The sequence below is a fragment of the Pholis gunnellus genome (genome assembly GCF_910591455.1).
Source record: "Pholis gunnellus genome assembly, chromosome: 12".
Taxonomy (NCBI): Eukaryota; Metazoa; Chordata; class Actinopteri; order Perciformes; family Pholidae; genus Pholis; species Pholis gunnellus.
Window position 1 is genome coordinate 21,251,858 of NC_136539.1, and position 17,266 is coordinate 21,269,123.

The 17,266-nt window shown below is 41.4% G+C and overlaps 1 protein-coding gene across 1 annotated transcript in view; it reads left to right on the top strand.

The window, feature by feature from the left end:
* Positions 1-6,620: 6,620 nt before the first annotated feature.
* The window catches only part of dgkg (diacylglycerol kinase, gamma), a gene marked incomplete at its 5' end in the record, with an annotated part of 67,845 nt that continues 57,199 nt past the window's right edge, over positions 6,621-17,266 (top strand). Inside the window, 4 exons of the mRNA XM_079170677.1 lie at positions 6,621-6,687; positions 10,487-10,563; positions 15,473-15,493; positions 16,444-16,594. Coding sequence (XP_079026803.1) covers positions 6,621-6,687; positions 10,487-10,563; positions 15,473-15,493; positions 16,444-16,594 — 316 coding nt within the window. The remainder of the gene's footprint in view (positions 6,688-10,486; positions 10,564-15,472; positions 15,494-16,443; positions 16,595-17,266) is intronic.

The following is a 17,266-nucleotide window of genomic DNA, read 5'->3' on the forward strand; positions in this document are numbered from 1 at the left end:
AGCAGGCTGGAGTGGTGCGTTAAAATGATCCACCCTCGGCTTCCTGCTTTCTTAATCAAAGGGATTTTTGTGAGGAGATGACATATATTTTTGTCGTATTAACAAAATTGCCATATGTTCAATTGCCTTAAACAAGAAACGTTTATGTTTACCTAAAAAGGACGTCTGGCTTGTGTGACCATGCAAATTATGACTGTTGTCTGGTATTGAGAAGGTCAGTATGTGGACAGTTGGATAAACAAAATAGTAGACTTCAAAGTGGCTATAATTGAACTTCGGTAGAGAACAAAAACATACATAAAAGGGATTAGATATTGGATTTACATTCATCAGGTGGACACAAACACCACTCCAAATGAATGATCATGTTGCTCTGTAACTGCTGGGTTTCTAAATAAGTGACTGTTTGTTAAGACGTTTGACATATCAACTTAAAATGTGGTGATGTGTCTGTGTGTTCACAACTTGTTTACGCTGTTATTAGAATAAATCTCTTAACCTAAACTAAGCTGTTTCTCTGGCCTTAACCAAGTAGCCTAGTATTTCTTCTTGCCTCAAACCATGATTTTTTTGTAGCTTAAAGTTCGTGTGAGGAACTTTTAACTGGTGATGAAACTGGTCTCAATTTACTACTAATGCTTCTATATGACCTACTTAAGCAATCGAGACCATCAGCAAGAAGATTGGCTGTTTCTATATAGTTGCATATACTAGGTCAGATTCTGAGCAAAATCAGACAAAATTGGCTAAAAGCAGAGCTGTCAGACTCTGCTGCAGTAAAGTGAGAGGTTTTCTAAAGGGAGTCTAGTGGTCTGTAACACTACCACCTTTGTCCACAGGGACCGCCAAACTCAACACAAAATTAAAGTTCCTTAAGGAAGCTTTAACTTGTGCTTAAACCTACCCAATCTCAACTCTTCTTGGACGCATCTTGTCATTAAGATTGGAAGGCTTGTTGGTTTTCATGCTGATAAAATATCCCATTTAATGGTGATGTGTTTCTTCTACAATGGAAGAGGAAGTCGAAAATATATTCAATACTTTTTAGCTATCTTTCCCCGTTAGGCATAATCTTTATAATATAATCAGAGAAATTATCATATAATGAAGATACACTAACACGCATGCTGCAAATTCATTAAAATATGACGTGTTTCTCTTTTATTAGTGCATTGTTTTGTCAATTGACTGCCGTTTGAACAATGTCTTGTCGCTTCTGGTTTCTTAAATTGCCACTGCTTTTTCAAGCATTCAGAATGAAACAGACGGAGTGCTATAATGAACATAATGTGCCGTGAAGGTGTAAATAACCCCCCTCGTTGGCTCCGTCGCTTTCTTTCTTCACACCGAGAGGCTCAGAGTCACTGACACCACAAAACTGAAGCAGCAGATTTGAAGTATTTTCGTACAACTGATTGTCCGTTTAATATTCATAACTATGTTTTAATCAGTGTATAATCACCTGAAACTAAGAATCGTAGCGATTTTCCTCAGCTTAGAAAAATCCATTAACATCTTCCTCGGCAGCGGGTTGTCTTCCACGGAGTCCGTCATCTTGCATCGCCACCTTTTTCCAGCAGTCCAAAACGGACACTGGCTCTGACGAGACTTTCGTGTTTTCGTTATCTGAAAGTAGTAATGCGTTCAGAAACCTGGTATTAAACAGGAGTATTGACAAGCTCTGACGTTACTGATGTTTATATTGGTACTTTTTAATGTTTTGATGTCCTTTATTATCAAGCTGCATCACGTATCTGCTCTGCTCTCTCTGTCGGACTGAGCTCCTCCAACTACACACACACATAGACACAAACACACACACATAGACAAACACACACACAAACACACGCACGAAGTGCCGGCAGATTGACCACTGTAGTCAAGTGAAGGATACACGAGTTGATGGCAACTACGCTTGTTACTATACGTGCAATCAAATGCAAGTGAAAAGCCAATACTTCATCGATACATCTGTGAACAGGTAAACAAAAGTGAAACCTAATTCCATTGGCCACCTCCACTATGTTTACACAAGCACAGCAGGCACGATCGACCAAAAGCTTTTTTTTTTGGTGAACTTCTCTGCTGGCTGAGACAAAGCAGCCAGGAGGACTGAGCACAGGAGGAATGACTGATACCGACTACCGGAGGGTCACCTTACTTCTCTAACACGAACCAGGCAAACTGTTTCTTTGTGAGAAGCTAAGCTAACCAACTAATTTGCATGTTTCCCAAACTGTCTTAACAATCGCTATAAAGGTGCTAACTTCGAAAAACAGAACATATCCATTGCCTCCACATGGCTCTCAACATGGAGACGGCTGAACTGGGTGCTAGAAGCTAACAGTGCTAACACGATATGCACTGAATGGTAAACTTGGCCGTTTTTGTAAGCAAAGCACAGAGAAGCAAGGAGCTTCATTCTGTGCTCAGGTAGACATTAATCCACTTTACATTACAAATAGCTGTCTGCTGCCATATTGATGCTTGAATATCGTACAGAGAACCTTTGAGAAGCTCTGCTGCCATTCTGTGTTTCAATAAGAATGTGGTTTGTGGTAAAAACAAAAAAAAACAGGCCATGTAGTCACATCTGTTCATAGTAACCGTAGTGATCTCTCCGTCTCCGTCTCGGTGCATCTCTTTGTCGTGCACTCCAGTAACGTCATAGTTGCCGGGCAACGTGGTGAGCAAAACAGAATCCCTCTCTGCACAGAGGGGAGGCCCCGTACGCTTGATTGGCATGTGCTCCGTTCTCCGTTTCCCTGTCACGTACTCTCAGTATATACATATAGATCTCCCCCTTTTGTTCCCGTTGGTAGCATCACTAAACATGTGCAGTGCATTAGCACATGCCACCGGCTGTCTACCATGTAGTTCAGGAGTGAAGAGAGCAGGGAACGTAAGAACACTGCTTCACTTTGAAAGCCTGGTTGATGTTGTAAAAGGACAAATGGGTGGGGATATTCCTTATTTTTTGTTTCTATCAACGAATACAATGTGAGTTGATTCTAATGTAAAGGGAAGTGTTGCCTCTGCAGACAAAGCCTGATGTAGCTCAATCCTCTGTGCCATAGACCTCCATTGTTACAGGTTAAAAACATATAAATAAGTCCAGGGGCATAGGTACTGTTGAGGACACAGAGGTCACATGCTCTGTATATGTTGTGAATATTTGGGGGAGGTAACGTACTGTACAGCTTAAAACTAGCATTTTGTGGCTTAAATTATAAAGGGTTAGTTTTATTGTTTTCTTTGTTAATTTCTTTGTTTCTATATTTTTGATCTTGTTGTTACAGCTGAAATGATTGTGTGTGTGTGTGTGTGTGTGTGTGTGTGTGTGTGTGTGTGTGTGTGTGTGTGTGTGTGTGTGTGTGTGTGTGTGTGTGTGTGTGTGTGTGTGTGTGTGTGTGTGTGTGTGTGTGTGTGTGTGTGACCTTACTTAAGAATAATTGATCGGGGAAAAGAATCAAGATCGAAATCAAAAAAGATCAAATCAAAACTGCTTCTTTCCTCTGGTTGTGAGAGTCCTTAATTCATCTTCCACCCTCCATTTGTAATATAGTTTTTGTTTCTTTTCTTTTCTATGTAGCAAGTTTGGACTACAAACTAAATTTCGTTCTGCAACGCTGTCGTACAATGACAAATAAAAACGTTGTAACCATATCACTTTTTTTTCAAATGCTAAATATATAAATGTGACTACTTGTAGGCCACTAAATAAATAAACAAATTAATTATTAAATGATTATTTCAGCAAAGAATTTTACTCCATGAGGCTTTGAAACAGCATTTTACCATTTTATGTTGGGGAATATTATGTACCCACAATATAATTTATCAATTAACCAGATGATTCAAATCTTTACATCTTGTTGTTATAAGTTCTGAAAATGCTGAAAATAAAAAGAAAATAAAGTTTATATCATGATGCAAATGAAGCTCGTGACCAGAAACAACCACTGAAAAGACGGAAACAAAAGAAATGCCGGCAGACGAACACATCAGATCTGCACCACATTGGGATGGAAAAGCCTGACTGTCAGTTAAACTGTTGTGGAACCGTGCCAGCAGGTTGCTATCGCAACCGCATGTTCAACTGAAACCACAGACGGAGTCGGGAAGTCAGGAAGTATCGACAGAGCGCTTGAAAACACTGCTGTTTGCTATTGGTTTCTTTACAATAAGAAATGTAGTAAAATAATAAAAAAAGCTTGTTTGAAGATGTTTTATTCCATCGAGATTTGTTTTGTGACGCCAGTTCATCCCAGTTGTGGTGTGCATGTCTACCGGATCATCCTTTATGTGTCTCTTCAATGCAACATATATAGCTGATGGTTAGGTGAGGTTTGTTCTTTGTTTGTTTTGGGGCTATTTGTGCACATACTTTTAATTTTGAATATTGTAAGTAAACTTTATCATCAGCATTTTAATTTCTCCTGAGCAGTCGATATCCGCTAAAAGAAGCATTTTCCTTTTTGTTTACTGCAGAAAGAACCAAACGTGAGTTCTTCCAAAAGTGCATTCCCAATAACTAAATGTCGCCAAATAAATGTTTACTCCTATTGACTCATCTGTAAAGCACAAAGTGCTTCATGGTAGTCTGAACTCTGAAGAGTCAATTAAAACAGTTGTTCTTTCAATGGAGACCCATTTTCTGAAAAATAGCTGTTTTTTATTCCCTTGGTGAATTTGAGTTAGTCACCCATGCTTTTATCTTTTCTCTCTGGGAGCGGTGTGCACTCTGGCATAAGTCAGAAGTGACTTTAAGCCAATACTGCCGCGGCTCTATAAGAATGGCGAAATTAAGTCTCTTTTTAAGAAGAGCACAGGTGCAACTTCTAGCACAGATATTGGCTCTGTTTCATTCAAATGTCCCAGTGAACCAGCATGAAAGCCAAAGCAGCAACGGACTGAAATGCAGCTCTTAACAATGCTGCTAGTTACACCTGTGCCATTCTTATTGATGCATCAAAATATCTGCCATGAAAAAGATCTACTACTATTGTACGTTTGCAGAAACGCACAATGCCATGTGGTTCACATCGTGAAATGATTGCTCGTGTTTAGGCAACACAACTACTTGGCTAAGGTGAGAACAAAGATCTTGAGTTAAAATAATAATGTGACGAAATGTTACAATGTATCTACCGTAAAGAAATAACAACTGCCCTTAGTGGACTTTGTTACGCAACGTTAAGTCAATAGTTCTTTTTAATTTCACACGGGACACGGACAGTGGTCTCCTGGGTGAAAGTCTTATGTATGTTTGACGTATCCACCACAACTCCCACCTGCCTTTGGTGGACTTTCTCGCTTTTCATACTCATTATATTGCTAACTTTTCAATAACACTCGCTCAACATACTACGTCATTTTCTCCGCCCAATGGTAGATGTGCTATGTCACTTTCTCTGACCGAATGCAAACACGTAGAGAGTCAACGTATCTGTCGTTCATTTTGCGAGAGAACGGGGGTGGGGGGGGGGGGGGGCGGCAGTAGCTCAAATCGGGGTCGCTGCATGGCCCAAGCACGGAGCGTGGACTAGTAGCTGGAGAGGTGTCGGTTTGCCTCCTGGTCACTACCGAGGTGCTCTTGAGCAAGGCACCGAACCCTCAAACCGCTCCCCAGGTGGCTGCCCACTGCTCCTAATACTGAGACGAGTTAAATGCAGAGGCCAAATCTCACTGTGCGCTGTGCTGTGCACGTGTGGCAATAAAAACAAGATTTAACAGGCTCATTGATGTACAAATGATTGTAAACAAAATCTACGTTGCTATTTACATTTTATGGAATAAAAGATGGCAAATGTGTTTGAAAAACAAAGAGAGAGGGAGGATGCCCTCTGTGCTGATAATAAATCCCTGTTTTCCACTTCGATGTGTGTTGTTTCAGTTTTCATGTCTCTATCAGCAGCAGAAATTAAATGTGTTTTGACGTTACGATACAAATATAGTGCTCTGGATTGAAAACTATAAAATCTGTCCAAGCTGCTCCAGAGCTCCCATGCTTCATCTCTCTCCTCCTCCCGTTCTGCTGTAAATCTCTTTTTGTTCATATTTTGCTGTCATCCTCGCTGCTTCTTTCCGTCCTCCATCTTCCAGCACGTCCACCCTCTCCTACCTCTGTCCCTGTCTTTAAAATTACTTGGAGATGTTAGATTTATTGCTTATAGTACATTTCATATTTTATGTTCAGTCCAGAAAATAATAATTTCTGTCGGTTTTCTCTCCCCTGTTCTGCGTCTCCCTCTCTCTCTGCAGGTCAGAGAAGGCGTCTTTTGTTGCAGACCTGCTGAGAAACGAGGAGTAGTTCTTGACTGTGACAGACAATTGCAACACATCCTTTTTTTTTTGTATATTTGGCGATCGATTGAACGTCGTCATTTTTTCTGCCGCCTCCTCTTCTCAAGCGGCCTCAGTCGGTTCAACTCTCCACCTGCTGAGTGCTCGCAAGGTGCCTGTTCTACAGAGGCAGAGATGACACCCCGAAACCTCTTCGCCTCAGCCTTGTTACGCAACCTGACCCAAGGATAACCATCAATCCCCCCGAGCGGCACTCATAAGACCGACGCACTTCCAGAGACGCAGAGCCCCCCCCCCCAACGGCTCCAGGCAGCATGGGAGACGAGAGCTGGGTTTGTCTGAGCCCAGCTGAGTTCACCCAGCTGCAGAAATACAGCGAGTGTGAGTACCCACGTTTCTGAATCTGGGGGGGGGGGGTTCCTTCTGTGAGTGTGTGTGTGTGTGTGTGTGTGTGTGTGGGTACATGCATACACAGTGTGTGTGTGGGTGGGTGCAGCTGATGCTGCTGCAAAGCTGTTTGCAAAACCAAATATTGTGGTATTCATGCTATAGCCTGCCAAAGTCATTATGCAACTCAAATTCAAAAGACTTTAAGTAGGTTTGAGGTCTCAGAAGCCACAAATGGCACTGATAACACATATGAAGCACTACTGAACACATATATTGATATTGCATTCATTTAGATTTAAATCCAATAAATTCAAATTGCGAATATTTAGCTTTCCCATTTTTCTTTGTCAGACTTTCTTTTTTTACTTCCTCATTGTTGAAATGTCTTGTGCCAAATGTGTCTTTAGTCCTCTACATTATAAGCGTATAATTCCCCATTTTCTATATGCATTTATGATAGCATTGTAAAACAACTACAGCAGCAGGATTTCAGGCGGGATGTTTGGCATCATATCGTTCTTTCATGTTTTATTTTTTTAGAATGGCATTTATTAGCCTCCCGGATGAACCTCTGCCCTCGAACAACCACATTTGTTAGTCAAAGGAGCGTCTGTCCTCTCGTTCCTGGGGATGAATAGTAGAGTATTACTCTCTCACGCGAGCTATTCAGTGGAGGCATTACACGATCACGTGAAATCATTGTTTATGGACCCGGATGAGATAAAACCACAACAGGTCACACAAGATTGTAACAAAAGTGGTTACCAAAATGATTAATCCTGACTTTGTCTTCATACATCTTTATGTATGAGTGTTTATGGATCTATACTCATTTTAAGCATGCAGGATGTTGCATTATGCAAATGATGTTGCTGCCTCGTGCATTAATTCATATTGTTTAGGAAAGAAGGCTCGAGCTATTTTTTCCCTCCAACAGCAACAATGAGCCAAACTCGAAATTTGGAAAAAGAGAAAATGACGTAGTGGTGGGACAGGAAGTTAAGAGTTTTCCTCTAGTTAAGAGTGAATGAATGTCTGTGGAAGAGAAGATCTTTGTTGTAGTTTCTGGAATCACTCTTTTGTTCGACCTTTGCCTCCAAGATTACAAACTAAAAAGGGCCTTCAGGGAGCTCAGCCCGGGCCGATCCGCTCTGAAGTCTAATGGGTCTTTTTTTGGCCCATACTTCACCCTGTCAGCAAGCTTTATGAAAACTGGGTTCGGTAGTTTTTCTGTGATCATGCTGACAAAACAGACAAACAAGCCTAACTGGAAACGATACCTCCTTGACGGAGGGTTTGGGATGTCAACGGTTAACAGCAGAGGACAATTTTGACCGGTTATGCATTCAGTCAATGTGTTAATTTGATAAATTCACCTGCTCAGTCTAGACGGTGGCCTGTCGCTCAGAGCACCCCTGAGCTGAAACAAATGTGACAATAAACTTCAGCAAAGCCAACAGAAAATGAAACCAAAGGCATGACATTTACACAAAACATTAAAATTGGATGGATGTTGCGCTTTGAAATGCAGTGCCGGAGCTCTCAAAAAGCGATTTGGTAGCTTCCAGTGAGGCTTCTCCAGGAGTCCCCTGCACAGGAGAGGACACAGAAATATTCTGGTCCCAAATCCTCTCCTCATCCATGTTGCTGTCGCCGTGGTGGAGCAGGGTCTTTGGTTTATGAGCCAGGTTGCAGTGGAGACTATAATGGAAACATGATAAATGTGCACACTGGGAAGGCCCCTGCAGGCCGGGAAGGTCTCATTTTTACTGATGGTGAGGAGTGGAAAGACGGGAAGGCTCGCGTATCACCAGCCAATCAATCAAGGGCTTAACGAAGGACACCGGCTGTGTTGGTCTCTGGAGATAGAAATATGCGAGGGAGCAGTAGGATCCAGCCAAAGGCCTGGTGTCATTAATAAGCCATATAATCAAAAAGAACTGAAACAATTAGTTCAGCCATCGATCACAACCATTTCTGTAATTCATTTATCATTTCAAGATCTTTTTTTTCTTCTCAAATGTCGGCATGTTGATGGTTTTCTTTGTGATAGATGAGAGTAAACTTCATGTTTTTGTGTTTTGAACTGTTGGTGGGACAAAATAAACGGAACAGAATTGGGGCTCTGGGAAATAGTTTTTGTACTTTTCTCCAACATTTTGATATATCAATAGAAAAAGTAAGAGATTAATCAGTAATGAAAATGAACATTAGTTGAAGCTCCAATATAAACAGAAACTATTTGTTGATGAATTGATTAGTTGATCAACAGAAATTAATCAACATTAATTTACATCATTGCTTAATCATTTGAGTGAATTTATCAATCACAGTCTCTGGTTTTCTGCTTTTCTTTGTTTTATCAAATTGATCTAAATATCGTTTTGACTGTTTCGTCAGATAAAACATTAACTTGGACATCGGGAACATGTGATGAGCACTTTTCTGACATTTTATAGATTAATGATTAATCAAGGAAATTGTCAAAGGACCTTTGATGGTTACAAATAATGTTTTAGCTTTTTGATAAACTAAAAACCACACATTGTCACACTGGCTGAAGCTGTGATTTCTGTTTTCATATATAATCCACGTAGTCGGGAAGGTTGAAATATGAATCTCATCTCCCAAGTGAAACCAGAAGTTAACATTGACTTATTTGTTTCTACATTTCCATCGATTCTTTTAACCCAAACCGCGATATTTTCAAGTATTTGCTGGACATTTGCAGGTAATCACACAAAAACATTTATAAAATTAACTTTCTTAAGATGTCATACATTGAATAATTCAAAATAGTGAAAGATACAATAAAAAAACTCAAATATATTAAATGTACAATGATATAAACAGAAAGCAACAAATACACACTTTTGAGAAGCTGGAACCAGCAAATTTAAATTGATTTATATTTATAGTCGATTAATTTTCTGTTTAGTTCATCATTATAATTATTATCATTATAATCATTTCAGCTTTCCTGCATAGTAGTGCTGATGGCTCGATCTGACGGTGATTCATGCTCTTCATGCTCGTGAATCTCTAACTCAGCAGACTGGACGTCTCAGCAGATGTCCCCGATCACATGTCCCTCATCTGACCTGTGATTGGACTCTTCTCTCTCTCTCTCTCTCTCTCTCTCTTTCTCTCTCGCTCTCTCTCTCTCTCTTTCTCTCTCCCTCCATCACTGTGGACATCTAATGCAGGACATGAATAGGAAAGCATTACAGGCTTTCAAAGCTGCCCGAGCACTAAAAATAATGAAGTGCAGGCTCGTCCCCTCGTTGATTATGAGAGCTAACGTGATTGGTGAAATCAGGTCTTTGAGTGTTCGCCTGCTTAAGTGTGCGTTGAGATATTCTCCGTACACAGGTGCACAGTTTGTCCCCAGTAATTGTTTGACAGATGATCGTAGGAGGAGGACGGTACAGTTTGTGTTCTGTGTGTGTGTGTGTGTGTGTGTGTGTGTGTGTGTGTGGATATGCATGGATATGGGATTAGCATGTTAGCAAGTGAGAAAGACACCTTGTCCCCTTTTTACTTTTCGCTAACGGGGTGACTCACAGGCTCATCTCCACTGATGCAGCACTTCCTGGTACAGATGAGTATTTATCAGGACATTGGTTAATGAGATGCAGCATGTTTTTCTTTTTTATCCAGAGGAACATTTCCACTATGGTTATAAAGACGGCGTGGACTCTGCTGCGAGGTTTGTCAGGAGTGGATCAAAGCAGAAAGCAATGCAGTAAATGTGATGACACAGTTCTGTTTTTTCTCTCTCCTCACTCAGACTCCACCAAGAAGCTGAAGGATGTGCTGGAGGAGTTTCACGGTGAAGGAGTCCTTTCCAAATACAACCCAGAGCAGGTGTGTCTGCACCACAACCCCCCCCCCCCCCACACACACACACACACACCCCTTCTCCATTATCCTTCACATGCTTTTATCTTTTCGATCGCTTTGATATTGTGTCTCTCTGCACACACAAACACACACGGTGTGACGTTATCGGATGGTTGTTTAGGTTCCTCTGATTCGGTGTGATATCAATCCCCAGAAACGCTCAGTCATCTTCCTCCCCCTGGAGAGAAGCTGTGCTAGAGACCCTCAGCATCAACTTTGGCGCCTGACATCAGCAGATCATCTCCCAGCTGTGCTGTTAGACTTATTTATTTTTTAATGCCGTCATCTGGACTTTCGACGGTGTGTCCCTAATTCTAATTTTCCAGTTTTCACTCTGAACTCTTTCCTCGTTCTCCGTCTCCATCACATGATCTCGTTCGGGATGTTTCTGCCGAGCGCTTGCAGACGAAATGATTAACTGCCAGTTGACCCATTTTCTGTGCTATTTTTTCTTCTGTGCACGATCTGATCCAGCGTGAAATATTCAAGGGATGCATTGAGAGCAGATTAATCAACTTTGCAGACTCACTTTAGTTTTTTTTTGTCTTTGTCGTCTCGTAGTGTAAAGGTATGTCTGTCAGCCAGCCAGCCAGGAGCAGTTTGACACTTTGGCAGCGGCCTGTGGGGAAGTTTTGATACTTGACGAAAATACTTTACATCCAAAGACCAACTTTACCATTGTTTTGGATTTTGATTGACAGTAATTTTGAGACTTTGAGCTTTACATTCAGTTACATATATTGTATATTTTCTCTTTTTGGTTATGTACATTTCTGCAAACTACGGATACGTTGAATCTCGACAATTCTGAACCAAAAACTTTCAGCATTAGGCAACAAAACTACTTGGTTAGGTTTAGTAAAATATCATGTGTTTTTGTTTTGATTCGTAAAAAACAATTATGTGCATGTAGCAGTCCTTGCACTACTTTCTGCAATACAAAAACGTGTACAATGATACGTAATAAGTGTGACAGGGTAACTAATGCAAATAAATAATATCCACCCTTAGTGGACTTACCGCTTGTTGTACTTGTTATAACCAGACGGCAACTTCCGGTTCTGCCAAATGAAGCCAATGCGGATGTTTCTTAAAACCTGCATTCTCTCTAGTGTCCACCAGGGGGCGACTCCTCTGGTTGTATAGAAGTCTATGAGAAAATGACTCTACTTCTCTCTTGATTTATTACCTCAGTAAACATTGTAAACATGAGTTTATGGTCTCAATCTCTAGTTTCAAGTCTTCTTCAATACAGCATGATGTTCATTTAGTACATGATGGTCCATTTAGAGTCAAACAGACCATAAAGCAGGGGATGCTTTTTTTTACCACTGTGGCCGTTTATCGGTTTATCGTGTTTCTTTGTTAATTAATTAGATTCTATTAAATCCTCACATTCTACAATCATTCTAACTGTATATAGAATCTCCAACAAACCCACCGTTGACATGCCGTATAGTTTCAGACTGCAGGCTGACACATTTCTCTTCATTTTTCTGAAATAACGTGTTTGATCCGAGTACAAAGCGAGATGTGTTGCAAGTTCGTTGATTTCAAATAACTCTCACATGAACGTAGGACAAGAGCAGAGTGTTTTGAGGATGTCTTCACATTTACATAGGCTAATTTCATGTATCAGATTATCGACTGTGTTCAGCCCAGACATCTCTGCTTTCACATCCGACTCCTCCCCCACAGTATTGGCACCGTGCCTACACATGCATATGCATTTTATAATAATGACTGTCATCATATCCCATGATTAATTTCTTCCTTCTCCTGGCATCTCGGTCTCCTTTTCATCTATGTATTATATTTTCCCCCCTCTCTTCCTCTTCATTCTTCTTCACCACCTTGTTTGTGATGACGTGACTAACAGCCCGCCTGGACTTCGGGCGCCATATGAACCAGACTTAATGTTCATGTGGTCTTACTGAGACTATCACCTGGCGCCACGATGACCACTGTGGCCCTGTGCCATCCATCAGTGTGTGTGTGTGTGAGTGTGTGTGTGTGTGTGGCTCTAGTGACTCATCAGTCCCTTGTGCCAGCTGTAGTGGAATCTACTCGAGACAGAAGAAGAGTATGAACTCTATTTCACGCTTCATTTAGCTTCTTTTTTTTTTGCCAATGTGTGGCTCTGCCTTTTCTGAAGGATTTAAAAAAAGCAACAAAAAGAGCAATGATTGACACTTTTAGCTGTCGGTCGTGTTGGGTTTTTTCTTTATTGAACAGACCAGCAAAGAAACAGCAGCAGCACGATGACTGATGAGTGACAGCGGCTGTACATTACACCCACAGGGTTTCCCTCCACAGCGGTTAACGACTCCGTCAGACACGACGAGTTATCTCTGCCTATTTGCTGCACTTTGTTTTTGCTGCATAATTTATGATGTCACATAAAAAAAACGTCTTAATTTATTGTCACTTAAAAAAAAACGTTCAATATAAGGCGGTTTAAAAGCATGTTTAAATAGTTGCTTTGTGTTTTACTGTGAGCCGTAAACGTTTATCACGAGGGGAGAAACGCGCCGTTCAAAGGTCAAATATATAAATACTATTAAACTAAGATAAACTCAAAAACAAGCACGGATATGTGAAGTAGTAAGCGTTTGCTATTGTGAGTATATTTACAATTTAAAAAAAATGAAATAAAATGAAAAATCAATAATACAAAAATCAATGTAAAAATCTAATTATAAAAAAGCTCTTTGCAGCACAAGCATTATTTTGTGATTACATTTACCGACCATCTCTTTATTTATTTTTAACATTTTCAATGTTGTCGTTATTACGTTCCCAGTCAACTGAACTGCACTCTCAATTACATTTCGAGGGGAAAAGTATTTTCCGCAGGATTACAGTCGCAGTTTGAAACATGTGGTTAATGTTGCAAACTAGGAACAAATACAACAAAAAAACTCATGGTTTGGATAAAAACTCAAACGAAATTCAAAAACAAAAACTGCAATAAAAGCACTTTGTTATGTCACGGCAACAAAACGACTTGATTCAAATCAGTCTCCTGGATGATCTGGGATCTAGACCGGACTGTAACCCCCCCCCCCCCATGGTCCTACCTTTTTAACGCCTCTGTGACAGCCCTGCCAAAATGAAAGAAGGATTAAATGAACCATGTAAATGTGTCATAGCTGCCCATAGGGAGGTAGTTCCAGATTGGCAGCGTTGACGGGGGAAATGATCGTGGGTTGGACTCTGTGGTTTTCCACAAATAGTACACATATGTGTAGTGTAGTATGCGAAAAAGCATATTTCTCTGAAGCTGCCGTGCTTCTCGATGCACAGAAAATGAAAGCCTCGTGGTTTGTTTGGCCAAATAAGGAGACGAGAGCGATGTGAACGATGCCTGGCCGGCTTTGGGAGCTGTCGGGGGGGTTTAGGTCAACACTGAGGGAGGATCCTCGTCACGGTGTGCTCCTCTGCGATGGGCCTCGGTTACAGAAGCATGTTAGAAGCATATTTCCACCCAAGTCTTGACGTGCAAAAGGGATCAGCTTTACTTTGTCCTATTTTGGTGTGAACCAAGTGATCCCTGAGGAGGACGAGTGGTTTAGTTTGCTCACACTGCGGTCTTATTATGTTTGCTTTAGGGTTGAGGAGATGAGACGGGCTGAGCCGGTCGAGGCCCTAGATGCTGATGGTAGTGAAAATACAGAATCTTTGACTTGTGATATGAGAATCCCTGGTGGACCCTAATAATAATAAATGTATAAATATCTCTATGTGATTATAGAGAGAAAATATATTCGTGTTGCGGTTGACTCCTACCAGATGTTCGGGTTAGTTAGACTAAATAAAGTTTAAACAGATAAGAACTAAAATATGAATCAGTGATCTTGATAGTATTCTGGTGCACAAGAAGCGATTCATTTTAATATAATGAACAGAAAGGATGAAACAATATTGTGACTGTACTTTTCTCTGTGTTTCTCCGTCCACCATGATAAGCAAGCACCAGGCAGCATTGACTTCACTTCTTTTTTTATTGTCTAGCGAAAGTGCAACAGAACGCTCGCTGATTCCGATCTTCTGTCCCGACGTGCTGCTTTTGAGCTTTAACAATGAATAAGTGACGTCAGCGGGCCAACGTGCACAATACCAGGATCTGGATCTGGACCCTGGATCTGCTTCAGCTAAATTCAATCCAGCCCGACATTAATGTCATTAGTGACGTTTGACAAAGCAGGCGGATGCTGTTTGATTGATGATTTGAATTAAACATTTTGGGCACAGGCCCCCCCCCGGCCTTTACCTACAAAATTGTATTCAAAGAGACATGTGCCAATGAGGGAGAGACTCAAAAATGACCACAAAGTAACACAAAAAGACCACAAAGAGACACAAAACAGCTGCAAAGAGACACAAAGAACTGCAAAGAGACTATGAAACGGGGATAAACAACCACATAGAGACACAAAATTACCAAAATGAAACACAGAACAACTTCAGAAAGATACAAAACTGCAAACAGACACAAAACAGCAACAGAAAGAGGCTAAACGACCATATAGTCTGCGTGTCTCCTATGTAGGATGGGTGGTGGGGCCAGCGTCTCATAATAATCCCATGATTGCACTTAAACTTGTTTCATTAATCACCTTTCATTTGACTTCAGCATGTGGTCAAGATCGCCTCGGAAGACCTTTTTAAAGCGGTTGATTTGTACAACCGGATATCTGCAGACTGTGTCTGAGTGACTGCAGCACAGTGAGAGGAGTGAGGAGCAGTCAGTCATGGTCTGCAAAACCTAACCACCACCAGGGACGCACTGTATAGCTAACCCCTTCTCTTTCTTCTACCCTCACTCTTTCCTCATTTCCTTTCCTCCCTCGTCCCAACCGTAAAAAAACAGAAGCAAGACGTTCTCAACCAAGTAAGCCTCAGCCGCGCGGGCTCTGCATGCTGTGTGGTGTCTGTGTCGGCAGACTGCATGCACATCCTGTCCACTAACACGACATAACCTCGCCTTACCCGCTGCAGATGGTCTGTTACCCTGTCGGGAAAGGCCAGAGGTCGTTGAGTTGGGTGGAGTGCTACTATACCCACCACATGGCTGAGGGGGGGAGAATGTTGATATGACTTGTTTTGCTGTCTATCGTGCTTTCTGTTCACGGTTTTCTTTTTTTTAAGCCATCAGACCGCCAGAGGTTTTATCTGGATGCAGCTTCCAGCACCTCCAGTCTGCCCTTGTTAACCCTTAACGTGATTTTTGTCTGTGGTGGTCAGTCGACTGGTCCGGCCTTTTCAGTTTTAAGGTCAACGTCAAGGCCTTAACAAGCCGTTGTTCTCATATATATATATATATATATATATATATATATATATATATATATATATATATATGAGCTCAGACCAGATCCACTCCTTCAGTTCTCACCTTTCACAATAAAAGCCCGCGACATAATAACACTGGGTAACTGTTTACCAGAGGGAACTCAAATCACTGACTCAATAAACGACGGTACAGCAGGTTACTGTAGTTTTGATGCGAAATATTCACAGATGTGTATTTTCGTGTTGTTTATTCGTCACGCCCCCCCCCCCCCGGTGTGTAAAGACCTTTAAAATAAATTGCTGTTGAAAGTGTTTCTCTTTAATGGCTTTGAAACCATATTGTCTCAGCTGGTACTCACACATCATCCCACATCAAGGCTGCAGACCTTCATCTCAGGGCAACTTCAATCAAAGTCCATCACATTTTGTCTTCGTTGTAACAAATGAATGCGTCTGTCCGTGGATGGTGTAAACTTCACTCATAAGCATACCTCAGTAATTGTGTTTAACCTGTTTGTTCTTTCCACCCCCCCCCCCCCCCCCATGCAGCCCATTGATTATGAGGGCTTCCAGCTCTTCATGGCCACTTACCTGGAGAATGACATCCCAGAGGAGCTGTGTCAGCACCTCTTCACCTCCTTCAAGAGCAAGACGGGAGGATGCTCTCCCGACCCGTCCCGTGCAGGAACGAGCTTACTGGGTAAGGCTTTTGTTTTCATGCAATCTTTAAACACCGCTGATGACATCGTTCACAGACTCATTGGACGGTCTGTTCTAAAAAAGTCAGGCTTCCACAAAGACAGCAGCTCAATGTAGGACATCTTAAAAACACGCTCTCGCTCCGTACTTATTTGACGTCTGATGCCGACGCACCGTTTAGCATCTGTATGAGATGCACCAGGCTTTCATCTAACTCTTAACGTAAACCCATCAGACGGGCAGAACAACTGATGTAGCACAAAGAGCGAGACGGTCCACTATGGAGGTCGAGGCGAATGGTTTTGTTAAACAAACGCAGGACCATCACTCAGGAGACCGCGCTTCGTGTCTCGCATTAAACCAGGTTTAACATTGACTTCTTTTACAGCTGTTTTATTACGTGACTTCCTTTTACAAGCACCAATTACGTGACTTCCAAACTCATTTTACGGAGCAAACATACTTATTTTAACCCCAACTTCGATCTTTTTCTAAACCTAACCGAGTAGTTTTGTTGCCTAAGACAACATAAAAACTAAGGAAGTCTACGTTGTACGTTTGTTTATGAAAAGACACTAACGAGTATTTCTGCCATCTTTTTTTGGGTGAAGAACAAAGATTACCTACTTATGCCGGCGCAGATCAGATGTGTGTCATGATCACAGCGGTAACG